At 43.7% G+C, this 14,409-nt stretch overlaps 1 protein-coding gene across 2 annotated transcripts in view; it reads left to right on the forward strand.

The window, feature by feature from the left end:
* flnbl (filamin B, like) overlaps positions 1-14,409 on the forward strand; it is a 71,863-nt gene that overhangs the window by 39,355 nt on the left and 18,099 nt on the right. For both annotated transcript variants that reach the window (XM_065955225.1, XM_065955226.1), the window contains exons 15-29: positions 36-179; positions 5,729-5,852; positions 7,772-7,932; positions 8,103-8,193; positions 8,318-8,472; positions 9,036-9,153; positions 9,350-9,429; positions 9,672-9,857; positions 10,178-10,492; positions 10,748-10,865; positions 11,598-11,798; positions 11,916-12,089; positions 12,216-12,378; positions 12,499-12,659; positions 14,117-14,408. In XM_065955225.1, the coding sequence (XP_065811297.1) occupies positions 36-179; positions 5,729-5,852; positions 7,772-7,932; positions 8,103-8,193; positions 8,318-8,472; positions 9,036-9,153; positions 9,350-9,429; positions 9,672-9,857; positions 10,178-10,492; positions 10,748-10,865; positions 11,598-11,798; positions 11,916-12,089; positions 12,216-12,378; positions 12,499-12,659; positions 14,117-14,408 (2,483 nt within the window). The remainder of the gene's footprint in view (positions 1-35; positions 180-5,728; positions 5,853-7,771; positions 7,933-8,102; positions 8,194-8,317; positions 8,473-9,035; positions 9,154-9,349; positions 9,430-9,671; positions 9,858-10,177; positions 10,493-10,747; positions 10,866-11,597; positions 11,799-11,915; positions 12,090-12,215; positions 12,379-12,498; positions 12,660-14,116; position 14,409) is intronic.

Genomic DNA, 14,409 nt, shown 5'->3' on the forward strand with positions numbered 1-14,409 from the left:
TCCGGAAGCTTTGACCTCTTTTGTCTCTCTGGCAGGACGCCGAGGGTCTCCCTGTGGAGGTCAAGGTGAGGAGCAAAGGTGACGGGCTGTACTCCTGCTCCTACACGCCGGCCTCCCCGCTCAAACACACCGTGTCCGTCGCCTGGGGAGGAGTCAGCATCCTGAACAGCCCCTTCAGGGTAAGCAGCCAATCACAGCGCCCTGTTGCCACAAGAAGCGATATCCTGCTCAAATCCAAGGACGCGTTCGAGACAGAGAGCGTTAAGATCGTCCAATCAGAATCTTTAGTTAAGGCAGAGAGCATCAGGGTCGTCCAATCAGAGCAGAGTGTTCTGGAGGGACGTTTAGAGGCGGTGCAGTCCAAACGTAAAGGTGCGAGCAGTAAAAGTAAGAAGCCTCTGATTATCATCACTACGTATACTGAGGAGAGGTACGGCTCTTAGATTGGCTGCACGCAGACCAATCAGAGCACACGCTTTAAAAAGACGGCGTTAAAGGAGGAAATCAAATTTTACATTTCACTGTGTTCATTTATCAGCCTTCCTCATCACTCTGTAACCTGTCTGTGCTCTGTAACCACCTCCCTTTGTGTTTGAGATCAGCACTCACTCACCCACTCACTTTCTTTCTTTTTATTTGGAGCTGTTGTTTTAATGTCATTTTAAGAATCACCTCGTGCACTAACCAGTCTGATCTGCACTGTAACTCACTTTTCCTTTTTTTGTAATTTGTGACACTTTTTGTTGTTTGAGCTTCACTTATCTGACCCTCTCTGATCCAAAGATTAAAACTTATAAAGTAATAAAAAACCATCTGAGGAGGGACTGATTCTAACTTTGACCGATTGCACTTTTTGGGGCTCAGATGTGGTGCTTTAAAAATTGCAAATCTGTGATACAGAGTAGAGAGGCTACAAGCACGGTGTACATGTAACAAACATGAAATATGAATAAAAATCATTCATAACTAAACCATTGATTCTCAACTGGGGGTGGCTGTGGCTCAATTGGTAGAGTCTGTCATCTCTCAACTGGAAGGTCAGGGCTTCAATCCCCATCTCCTGCAGCCTTATGAGGATGTGTCCTTGGGCAAGACACTTAACCCCAAGTTGCTCCTGCTGCTTCGTTGGCAGCGTGTGAATGTGTATGAATGTGATTAGTTACTTTACTCAGAGCCTCTACCATCAGTGTGTGAATGTGTAGGTGTGACCTGTGGTGTAAAAGCTCTTTGAGAAGTCAGAAGACCAGAAAAGAAATATACAAGCTCAAGTCCATTTACCATTTATCTGGTGGGTCCGGAACCAAAAGCGGGTCGCTTGTTGGTGTTCCTTATCGTCCTTATCGTGACCTCAGGGTGGGAACAAATCACCTAAAGCTCACTTAAGTTCTTTTGTCCTGATCAAATGAACAAGTTAAATCTGGTGGGATTTGGACAGCGAGGGATTTGGTCCTGGTGCACTCGTGGCGGCTCCCGCTAGACGAGAGTGATCTGTGAAGTGTTTTGGAAAAAGTAACGCTGGTTAGAAGGATTGTGTGAACACAAAATATTTGGATCCTGAGAGGTTCAGATAAGTGAAGAGTGCTGTCGTCTTTACTGCATGTGATTCTTATTTGTTATGAAGTCTAATTTGTTCCTGTTGAATGAAAACCTTTTCACTTTTTAGAACTTTACTTTAAAGCAGCATCTTTTAAAGGCATAATGTGGGACATTCTGAATACTAATATTGTGAAAATCAAATACGCTCTATGTAAACAAATCGTGGCGTGAAGGGTTCTTAAAGAGAGCGAGAAGAGTGAAGTCAAACTCCCTCTGGATTTGCTGATCTCGGGTCTGTGTTCACATAGACGTTTCACTTAGAGAAAAAAACAAACATGTTTGAAACATGTTGCAGTGAACCCCTCCCTGTCAAACCGTTAGCCCTGCTACCACGTGGGGGAAGAGCGGCGGCCCCGCCCACTCAGGGAAGCCGTGACAAGGTGCTTTAAAACGGCAGTGTCGTCGCAAGAGTACATCTGAAGAAGAACCAACAGAGTTTCAGAACACAAGAAAAAACTTTCTACAGCCTAAAAAAGACAAACGCTACAACAGAATCATCCTTGAGATTCATATTGTTACTTGAATTGGATCGCAGAATCTCTGACCCTGCTGGTGGAAAAGGATGGGAGGCGTGGGGGAAGTCTGGCGTCGGGAGGGGAGGCGGGAGCTAGATTTGTTTTGATCTGAATATCTGCTCTGAAAAGTCACACAGTACGCCTTTAAAACCATTAAAAGCATCAACGTCAAACATGAACTAAAGATAAACATTTTCTTTGGCCACTGTGACCTTGATCTTTTATCAGATCCTCATTTATGAAGGTCACTTTGATACATCCGAACAAATCTGTCAGTTATGAGATGTAGACGATAAAATGACCATAAAGCCGACTCAGTGAAAAGGTTTTCACTCCACAGTTGAAGTATGCACCATCTTGTCTTCTTTGCACCTTTCATTTAGTCTTTCAATCACATTTTCAGAGATCTGTCTGTATCACTCTTAACGTTGTTTATCAGCCGTCTGCTCATGTTTCATGGACTCACCCGCAGGACGAATGCGTTTATGAGACAATTCCAACGGGCCTCACATACGTCTGGATCTGCGTTTGTGTTCTCTTCAGGAGTTTATGACAATGCCAACAGGCTTCAAAAAGCTGGGCAGAGACAATGTTGTCTTTGTGTTGAGACACAGGTACAAAGTCTGAAGTTTACAAGAAAGGAGAACAAAGGGGCTAAGTGCAGAGTTTTATGTGTCCTGACGAGTACATTTGAACAAATTGATCAGGGTATCATTCCTTCTCGTGTCTCTGATGGATGATTTATTTTTATTTTTTTTTCTGGTCCACAAATCATTTCCACCTCCACAGGTGTGTCTACACTTGTCTGTAGAGGTCTGATTTCAGCTTTCTAAGCTGATGTCACTGTGATGAATCAGCAGGCTTGTTGTGAGCTGCAGCAGCCTGCAGGTCGCCTGGCACACACTGAACCTTTCTGCAGCTTTTATGTTGATCCAGGTGATGGATGAAGAGTAAACAGTCACACCCTGCTCTCAGAGCGGCTAAAAAAAAAACACAGCAGTGACTCCTTTTCATTACAAGTAGGAAGGTAACACCCCAGCATGGAGGAGAGATAATGGCTGACAGAAATGTTACCTGATGTGACCTTGCTGCTAATATCCACGGCTGTTACGTGTGTGTTTACATTCTCTTCTGATTGGATGTAAGTTCTATGTTTAACGAACATCTAGAACTAACCGAGGTGTTATACTTATATCCCTGAAGCAAGTCTTCGTACCGTTCCTAAGCATGCTTCACCACCTAAGTCTTAAGCATGGTACACTTCCTCGGCCCTGGCACGCTTTGACCCCGCCCCCCCTTCCGTCCGACCGACCGAGATAGTTTCCTGATGTGAGCTGCAGTGCTAAGGGTTCTGACCCCTACTACCAAAAACTAAAGCTTGACTTTTGTCAGCTTGTAGAGGAAACCTCATCTGACAGCCGTCACTCTCGGTGCCCTGCTGAACGTTGCAGCATTACTGATGTGAAACCCAAAGTTTGGCATTGAAAGTAAACAAAGAAAAATTAGAAACGAGAAAGAGAAAAGAGGAAGAGGAGTAAGCATGAGGACACTGGCAGACAGGATGGTGATGAACGTAGGTTAAAGGGCCCTCCAATTAATTTTTGCCGAAGGCCCCAACAGACTCTAGAATCGACGCTGCCTGTAAGCCAAAAGTGATGTGAAATCCAAATCCTCCCTGATTTGTGCACGGACGATTTAAATCTCTGCAGTTTTTGTTTGAGGTTTTTTTGTTGGAACAAGTCGTTGAAAAATGAAACTTTCAGTGCTGGGAGCCTTCACTTTAAAGCTCTAAAAACAAACATGGAAGACGGCTGATAAACAAAGTTAAATGTAAAGAAGGATGCTTCAAGCTTTTCTGTGCACGACCCAGAACGACTTCTTCTCCTGATGTACGAGAGAAACTCGCAGAGCTCATTTGTGTATGATTTCTTTGTCTAACGAGAGTGAATGTGTAACACAAATGTTGACTGACACTAACCTTCATCATCAGCTGTACTCACCTTCAAGGTAATTTATTTTCACTTCAGTCTCCGATCTATTCATGGGTTGGTTTCCAAATAAATTCTGACATTTCATTTAAATATTTTTCTGTGTTCTGAGATTCATTTCCTCCATGTTTCATTTCTTTAGAAGCTTTCTTTAAGTGTTATCATTTATCATTTTGACGCTGATTGTGCTGATTGATTCAGCATGTTTTAGATTTCAGCCTCATGGGTTAAAAAAAGTCTCTGCACACCTGAATGTTTGACAGGTGCATCGGAGGAGGTCGAATTTAAAGAGCCCCGCAGACGGTCTCGTTTTACGCTGGCATTTATTTGATCATACAACATTTTGACAGATGATCTGTTGAGACGGTGTGCGGGACCCTTTCTCATTTTATTTAAGGACACAGGAACGACAAGAAAGAAGCATTTCATTGAACTTGAAAATATAATTTGTGATAATAAACCTGTTGTTTTAAAAATAGACAATTTAAATTTAGCAATGATTAAAATGCAGAAGGCGGCATAATTGGAAACCAGCGACTTTGTTTCCCTTAAACACAGATAAAAGGACTTTGACTTTCACCTACAACCCTGCAATGTGTAAATAAACATTTTCTAGCTTTTAAGTGGTTGGTGCATTGAGGCTTAACATCCTCGAGTGCGGACGGCACAGGTTTGATCCCCAGCTTCTGCAGCCACATGTCCGATATGTCCTTGGGCTAGACACTTAACCCCAAATTGCTCCCGCTTGTCAGCGTATGAATGGGATTAGTTTATACTGATGGCCACTTTACATAGCAGACTCTACCATCAGTGTGTGAATGTGTAGATGTGACGTGCGGTGTAAAAAGCTTTTTGAGAAGTTGGAAGCCTAGAAAGTGCTATACAGTACAAGTTCACGTCCATTAGTCCATATACGTGGTAGATTGTCGATTGAAGGTTTTATCTGCCTCGATATATATTGACTACTGAACTGTTTTTAAAACCCTTGAGTAGCAGTTAACAACATTATCCTTGCTGGAGTTGACACGAAAGACAAATTAGTAACAGATAAAAGAAGAGACTCCTATTCCTATAAACCGGTGTCAAAACTCTCATTATCTAACTTCACAATTTTGTTTCTGACACCTACATGGTTAAAAACTAAAAAATACACAACTTTGGTACTACTTTATGGGAATCCTAGTGATGTAATCTTTCAAATTGTTGCAGTTTTATACTGAAATGTAAATATATCCTCCCTGAATTATTCAAATAAAAAAGTACATACATGGCTCAAGGCCGATGTGAACATTTGGGTGCTATAATTGTTCAGCTGTTGTTTTTGGATTCAATTTAATTAAAGTGTAAACTTAAAAGATTTGTCAATTTATAATTCATTGATTTAAGTAAAACTAAACCATATGACAGCATGTAACATAATGTGTGGAGTGAGTTTAAAAAGTCAAAAAAATAGTAGGGGATCCAGGATGGAGCCCTGTGGAACTCCAATTTAATTATTCTTAATTGCAAGAGTTCCAAAAGCTAAAACGCTGTGTCAAAGGTTCGTTTCAGGATCTAAAAGGGAAAATTTTATTTAATAGCCTTTTCTAAATCAAATTTAGTGATATCATTTCTTGTTGGCTCTTTCAGGTGAATGTGGGTAAAGGCAGCCACCCCAACAAGGTGAAGGTGTCCGGTCCTGGAGTGGCGAAAACAGGACTGAAGGCCAACGAGCCCACACACTTCACCGTGGACTGTTCTGGAGCTGGAGACGGTAACACACACACCACACACGCACACACACAAACACACACACACACACACACACACACACACAAACATGTGCACGCTAACACACGGCAAAAGTTAAGACAGGGAATCACCGCAGTCAGTTTTATTGGGTGTGAAAGCTGTTGCCATTTGTGTGCAAACAACACACACAAAAGGAGCCTCACACTTAAAAGTTTACACACTCTGCAATGTACCAGCAAACTCTTTTTAAACTGCCTTTGGAAGATGTTTACACACATTCCATTGCCTGGTATGTCCTGGTGATGATCTCAAGCCAGAAACATGCTGACAGGAAATTCATCACTCTGACCTTCGAGAGCAGAGAAGCACACACAACTGATCATACTTTTCATCCACCTGCACCGATGAAGAACACGAACAGATACTATTGCAACTTTTCGAACTTTCGACCATCATGTTAAAGTAACGCATAAAATCCTGCACACATATTTAGCTATGTATATATTTGTTATAATGCAGCACAGACCTGGAAATTATCTCCCAGGTGATGTAACATGAGCCCAGACTCTGACTACCTAAGTCCAAGCTTCATTTTTAAACAGAGCTTTCAGAATTTTTAACTTAAGTACACATCTAATAAATATCAGATGAAACACCTGTTTCAATTCTAAAGACACCCAATGTCTTGGTGTTGAAACATCAAAAACTGCTAGCCCTCTCCTGCAGTGCAAACTGTAATTGAAAACATTTGTTTGCAATGCTTTGGTATCAAAATGTTTATAATATGCTTTTATATTTAGGTCTTGAGTGGTTTGGGTTTTCTTTCACCATGTCCTAATGTTTATGGGGAGAGGGCAGACTTGGAGGGCAAAACAAACACCTAGCTGTGGGAGTGTCACCCACCTGGGGGAGGGGTTACTGCCCTTTGTGATGTCATGAAGGGAAACTCACCATACGGCCTGTTTGAGCACACATTTTCGGAAAAGTGGAGCAGGTAAAAGACGGAGAGGATGGACTTTTCTCATCATTGGGGGGTTTGTAGACAGAAGAGACACATAATTGTGTTCCAAAAGATGGTGAAGTGGATTTTGCTGAATATGTGACATTTACATTTCAAGATTTTGGGAGGGATTTTCACATTAGACTATCAAGAGCTCTGTTGTTGCTCGACCTAACTCGGCATAGTGTCAGTCCAGTCCTACTCTTTGTAATTTTAAATCTGTGTTTGATTTATTTTTGTTCATCACTCTGTAAAACAGGCTGAATTCCATATTAAGTATGCTATACATTTTAATGTATGTAACACAGATTAAGAGAGAATATAATGTGAGTAGAACTTAAGAAGGAACATGCTAACATGTTTTTAATGTTTGCGAGGTCAAAGTAATGACTGAAGTTTTAACAACCTAGATTTCCGTTTTTGTCACACTCGTGTGTGTTGCGTTCTGAGGAAACAAAGGGAGTCTGTAGATAAAGAAAGGAGAGAGAGGAGTGTACAGAGAGAAGGCGGTTGAAGAATTTGACCTGTTTCTGTTGGGTGACACCGTTTCTCGCTTCATCTCTCTCATGTTTTGAATTCCTCTGCTGTGATTGACGACTTACAGCTCGATGTTTACACTAGACAGAAAAGCATCACTGTTGCACAAAGTTTTCTGACATGAATTATAAAAGGAATGACCAGAAGAAGACAAAGATGCTCTTGCACCTCCTTGTGGACACTGTCTGAAAGAAATAAGCTGCACATCAAGGATTAGGGAAGGCACACTTACATTCACACCTAAGGGCAATTTTAGAGTCACTAATTAACCGAGTAACAAGTATGTCTTTGGACTGTGGGAGGAGCCTAGAGAACCCACACATGCACGGGGAGAACTACTGTGCATCCTCCTAATGTTGTCCTTTCAGTTTATATAATGTGTGTCTGTGTGTGTGTTTATTCAGGTGATGTCAGCGTGGGCATTAAGTGTGAGGCCAACATGGTCGGTGACAAAGAGGCTGACGTGGAGTTTGACATCATCCCGAACGCCAACGACACATTCACGGTCAAATACATTCCTCCTGCAGCTGGAAAACTCACAGTTAAAGTCCTGTTCACTGACAAGGTACACACACACACACACACACATACACACACACACACACACACACACACACACACACACACACACACACACACACACACACACACACACACACACACAGCTCTTTCTTTAATCTTTGGTTGAATTTGTGAAGATGTTGGCGGTTTGTTCTGATGAATTTCTCCACACAGGAAGTCCCACAGAGCCCCTTTAGCGTCAAAGTCGAGCCGTCTCACGATGCATCAAAAGTCAAAGCAGAGGGTCCTGGACTGGCTCGCACCGGTGAGACAGACACACACACACACACACACAAACGCACACACGCACACACGTGCAACTTTATTCAGTTTGATGTTTTTCTAATTCCTGATGTGTCTGTGTGGTTTCTCGTTCTCCACCTGCGCAGGTATAGAGAGCGGTAAGCCGACTCATTTCACAGTACTGACTAAAGGAGCGGGAAAAGCCCCACTGGATGTTTCCTTCTCCTCACCGGTCAAAGACTTCGACATCGTCGACAACTACGACTATTCCCAGACCGTCAAATACACACCTGCACAACAGGTACATGATGTTTGCAACACACACACACCTGCACAACAGGTACATGATGTTTGCAACACACACCTGCACAACAGGTACATGATGTTTGCGACACACACACACCTGCACAACAGGTACATGATGTTTGCAACACATGCGCACCTGCACAACAGGTACATGATGTTTGCAACACACACCTGCACAACAGGTACATGAGGTTTGCGACACACACACACCTGCACAACAGGTACATGATGTTTGCAACACATACACACCTGCACAACAGGTACATGATGTTTGCAACACATACACACCTGCACAACAGGTACATGAGGTTTGCGACACACACACACCTGCACAACAGGTACATATTGTTTGCAACACATACACACCTGCACAACAGGTACATGATGTTTGCAACACATACACACCTGCACAACAGGTACGTTAGCCTCAGTGAATACATGCAGAGGCGTCATGTGTTCACCTGTCAGAAGTCACTCTAAAGGGCGTCTCAAGCCAAGGAGTAAAACTGAAGGGGAGCAAAATCGCTCACCTTAAGTCATGAAACATTTTGTCCTCAGGGAGAGATGACGATCTTGGTGAAGTTTGGAGGAGATCCCATAGCAAAGAGTCCCTTCAAGGTCGACATCGCTGCCCCGCTGGATCTGAACAAGGTCACCGTGGACAACATGGAAGGAAGTAAGACATCATCTATTCTCTTCACATTTAAATGTAAAAATAAAACTTTTTAAAATGTCCAGAACAGCAACGACGCACCAGAGGAAGTCACATTCTTTACACTCTCTGCAAAACAAGTTTTTAGTGATTAAAGCTTCTTGACAACCTGGAGAAGATGAATTAGCAGTTTAATGATAAACTGATGAATGTCTTTCAGGAGTGGAGGTGAATCAGGAGCAGCAGTTCATGGTGGACACAAAGGCTGCAGGAGGTCAAGGTCAGCTGGAGGTGGCAGTGGTGAGTGACGCTGAATGCAACATTTATGTCCAATATGTCACTAGGATTTTGATTTGATTTTACTCGGGATCAGCCATCAGTTTAGAATTGTTTTAATTCTGTTTTTGATGTGTTTAGAGATCATTGTAGATGTGGAAGGCCGGCATAAAAGTTAAAATGAATGAATGATTGAGTCAAATATAAGAAACTGACATTTCTCACTGTGTTGTTGTGTTTTTGTGTGTTGTTGTGTGTGTAACCAGCTGAGTCCCAGCCAGAAGGCCGTCCCCTGTAAGACAGAGCCTCAACCCGGTAAAGCCGGAGTCAGTCGGGTCCGGTACACACCCACAGAGGAGGGGGTCCACGCTGTCAACGTGTCCTATGACGGACACCCCATCCCGGGGAGCCCCTTCCCTGTGGAGGCCCAGCTGCCTCCAGACCCGAGCAAGGTAAAAAAATCAAAACCAACATTTCCAGTTTATTCTGCGTTCTCTGTCATCAAGAGAAGACCGACCTGGAAAACATACAAACCCTAACCCTATAAAATGTAGAAAAAAGACTGGGACAATGTAGCTCAGATATTTTTCTCAATTTGATTGTTGTGAGTTTAGAAATTCTTACAGCTTAAATAAAAAACTAAAATTATATGAAACGAGGATGTCGTTAAATTATACCTGAAAACTATCAAATAAAACTTGTTGTGTATCTTCTAAAAATGCATTCAAAGTTTCTTCACGGCTTCTTCATCATCCTGTCCGTCTCTCTCCAGGTAAAGGCTTTTGGTCCCGGTCTGAAGGGAGGTCTTGTGGGAAACCCTGCAGAGTTCACCATCGACACAAAGGGTGCTGGCACCGGAGGTCTAGGCCTGACGGTGGAGGGTCCGACCGAGGCGAAGATCGAATGTTGTGACAACGGAGACGGGACCTGCTCTGTCTCCTACCTGCCCACCGAGCCCGGAGACTACCTGGTTAACATCCTGTTTGAGGAGGTCCACATCCCGGGCTCTCCGTTCAAATCTGACATCCAGATGCCGTTTGATCCCTCTAAGGTGGTGGCATCAGGGTCGGGCCTGAAGAGAGCGAAGGTGAGGCTCAGGGGAGGACAATATAACACCTGATAAAACATTCAGTGGTGGAAATGAGTCAAATGAAGTTGCAGAAAGTTGTGATTTTTGTTTTATTTTATTTTATTTGTTTGTTGAAGAACATTGAGGAAAACATCAAAAGAAAACTCTGAAACTAATTCCTGCTCCCTCCAGTTCTCAGATTTTATTTAAAAAAAGGGATCGATGAAGACCTATTCCATTCCCTGTCTGATCCACCTTGTGTTGTTTCTGCAGGTTGGAGAGACCAGTGTGGTGAATGTGGACTGCTCCCAGGCCGGACCAGGAGAACTCAGCCTGGAGGCGGCACTAGACACGCCCCCGAGCAGTCCCACTGGTTCTGCACCACGTTCAGGTAACATGAGCATCCTCCCAGATCCAGTTTTCTGATCAGTATTTCATCATATACTGAATTTAATGTATGCCAGGTGACGGCAGAAAGTACCAGATGTTAATGTGAAGTATTATGGGTCACATCGGAGCCTCCTCTTTCTCTGCTCCTCTCCTGTTAGCTCTCTTAAAGTCACTTCATCATGTTGATATAAACCCAAAGCACATATCACATTCAAATTAAGCTCAAAACTAATCAAATCAAGAGAAGCCTTGGAGTGTTTGAGTTCTTTTCGAGTTTGAAACATTTGAAGGATAACTACAAATTACAGAGTGGCCACAGTGCATGACTTTATTGTTAAAAAAAAAAAAAAAAAATCTTCTTTATTTATTTTTTCCTTGTACAAAGGGCAGCTTTATAAGTTTTCTTCTTCCTGCACCTTTTCATTCTTTGTAAAGGCCAACATGAACAGAATATACTCTGCATTGTACTTCTTAAAAAGAACAAAATAAAATGTCAACGACAACAAAATGTCAAAAGATTGTCCTTTAGTTGTTGATATTATCAGATTTTACTTATGGAAACAAACGGTTGTCATAAAGGAGAAACATCACGAGCATAGTCCTTTAACTGTCTGATGGGTAAATGTAACTTTTACAGGTGTCACTTGTTTGAACGTGCAGAAAATAACTCCTGTGTTTGAGATATTCAGACTTCACCTCTGAGGAAATGTTAACCTGGGTCTGTTTCTTCCAGGTGTTAAAGCGAAGACGGAGGTGGTGGACAACAAAGACGGGACCTACACTGTGACCTACGTCCCCCTGACCTCGGGCATGTACACGCTGCTGCTGAAGTATGGAGGAAAGGCAGTTCCTGGTTTCCCCGCTAAAGTCACGGCTGATCCCGCCGTGGACACCTCCAAGGTCAAAGTGTTTGGACCCGGCGTGGAGGGAAAAGGTAGAAGTATGACCCAACTTTACAAGAAGGTCATCCAGGTTATTTTCACAGACTTCATGAAGATTCTTCGTCAACGGGAAGTCCTTAAACATTCCTTTTGTGTTTTCTCTCCTCCAGCCATTTTCAGAGAAGCCACCACAGCGTTCACAGTGGACGCCCGTCCTCTGTCCAAGCGAGGAGGAGACCACGTGAGGGCGGAGGTCAAGAACCCGTCTGGAGCTCTGACAGATTGTGAGGTCGCTGACAACGGCGATGGGACCTACGGCGTCGAGTATACGCCTTTTGAGAACGGTACCACACCTGCTGCACCTAAGCATGGACTCAAACTGTTATTCACAAATCTGCACTCACTACTAAAGTCCACTGCTGTGATGTCAGCTTAAATCCGCCCGCTGCCTCTCTTGGTGTTTATTTCAGGAGCCCACAGCGTCCAGGTTCTGTATGACGACACTCCGGTTCCAAAGAGCCCGTTCAGGGTGTCCGTGACCGAGGGGTGCGACCCCAGCAGGGTGGTGGCTACCGGCCCGGGACTCCAACAAGCTCTGACTGATAAACCAAACAACTTCAACATCATCACCAGGTACCGCTGATCAAAAAGGAACTCAGACTGTGAAGCCATGTTTTGAAGTCCCATTTTGACAGAGTTGAGCCTGAGGACAAACTTTAGCTGATACTTGTGTTCTCGTCGCCCCTTCACCAGAGGGGCAGGTATCGGGGGTCTGGGCATCACCGTGGAGGGTCCGTCAGAGTCGAAGATGTCCTGCAAAGACAACAAAGATGGCAGCTGCAGTGTGGAGTACGTCCCCTTCACACCTGGCCTTTATGACGTCAACATCACTTACGGAGGAGAGCACATCCCTGGTGAGATTTTTTTAACTTTCATTCACTTTCAGAACAAAGATTTCCAGCTGACTTTTTATTTTTTTTTATCTGTGACTGTAAGAACAGTGTTTCCATACTGAGACCTCCCTCGCATTATTCTCACGATGTGTGGAAACATTGTTTTTAACCAATCAGTTCAGAGTCAGCCTCCTTTTTTCTAAAATCGTAGACCCACCATTTTGATCCACACACATGTCGACTGCAATTTTTTTCAGCAGCAGGACAAAGTTCGCCATTCCATGCTCAGAGCTCATCACTCCTCGCAGATTTATTTAATATGCAGAAATTTAAGGCGGGGTTACATTAAGTTAACGTTACAACTGTAGTGGTCAAAACTTGAGATTTTAGTCTGAGACAGCATTTCCAGCATGGAGACCGCCATCGATGAGCCTCCAAAGCCCCCCTGCAGGAACAGACGGGTGACATCACTCAGGCCTCGTCCAATAATATTTACAGTCATATTATCTAAATAGTCGCTGAAAATGTCCTGGAATATGAACTCTAGAAAAGAGTGGGAACCTTGAAACATTAAAGTTGTCCGTTTCAATTATGGGATGGTATAATTTTAACTCTCAAACTCAAACTGTCTTTGTTTTGTTGAAGTGAGGGGACATTTGTTCCCTGCACCCATTCAACAGCTTTTCATTTCCGTTCTTTAACGTTGATATCCTTTTAACATCTTGTGCTCTCGTTTCCAGCTTATAAAACCACCACTGATGCAAAAAGACTAGGAGGATGTTTACAAGTTAGAGCTTAAAAGATGTTGGAGTTATTGGTCGATTTAAGGCGTGCAGAGTGTGTCAGTGTGATTGTTTTAAAGATGTGGTTCAGCTTCCAAAAGCCGCAGCTTTGTTTTATTGACGTGGTTCAGGAAACACTCGTCGTGTTTAACACCTTTAAAACACACAGATGTTTGTTTATTGGTCGGATGAGTGAGGAAATCAGCTAGAGGTACAAAAAACCACATTAACCATAAACCCTTTCACACTTTAAAATAAGCCATCAGTGAAACTAGTTGCCCCAGACGTCCCTCTCCCCCACAATGTTTTTCAGCTCCTCCTAGGGAAACCTGAAGCATTCCCAGGCCGGATGAGATATGTCATCCCTCCAGCGAGCTCTGGGTCTACCCCGGGATCTCCTCAAAGTTGGGGGTGCCTGGAAAACCTCCAAAGGGAGGCGACCAGGATGCAACCTGATCCAATGCCCGATCTTCCCCAACTGGCTCCTTTTGTTGTCTAACTATAAAATTTAAAGAAAACTTTATTGAGATGCTTAAATCAGGGGGGAGGAATGCAGGAAAGGATCCCCAGGTCGGACTTAAACCTTTAACCCTAACCCCCCCCCGGGGAGGACTTCAGACTCGGTACATGTGACAGGCCGTCGTAAACGTCTTTAATTTTAATGTCTGAGTTTCCTTCTTCCTGTTTCCTCTTCAGGAAGTCCATTCAAGGTCCCAGTGACAGACGTGGTTGACCCCAGTAAGGTCAAGGTGTCCGGTCCAGGAGTGGGTTCAGGTGTGAGGGCTAATATCCCACAATCCTTTACTGTGGACTGCAGGAAGGCGGGCGTGGCTCCGCTTGCCGTCGCCGTCACCGCTCCTAAAGGCCTCGCAGAGCCCGCTGAGGTGAAGGACAACGGGGACGGGACCCACTCTGTGTCCTACACGCCGTCTGTGGAGGGGCCGTACTCTGTGGCCGTCAAGTACGCAGAGGAGGACGTCCCCCGCAGG

This window comes from Labrus bergylta, chromosome 5 (genome assembly GCF_963930695.1).
Source record: "Labrus bergylta chromosome 5, fLabBer1.1, whole genome shotgun sequence".
Lineage (NCBI taxonomy): Eukaryota > Metazoa > Chordata > Actinopteri > Labriformes > Labridae > Labrus > Labrus bergylta.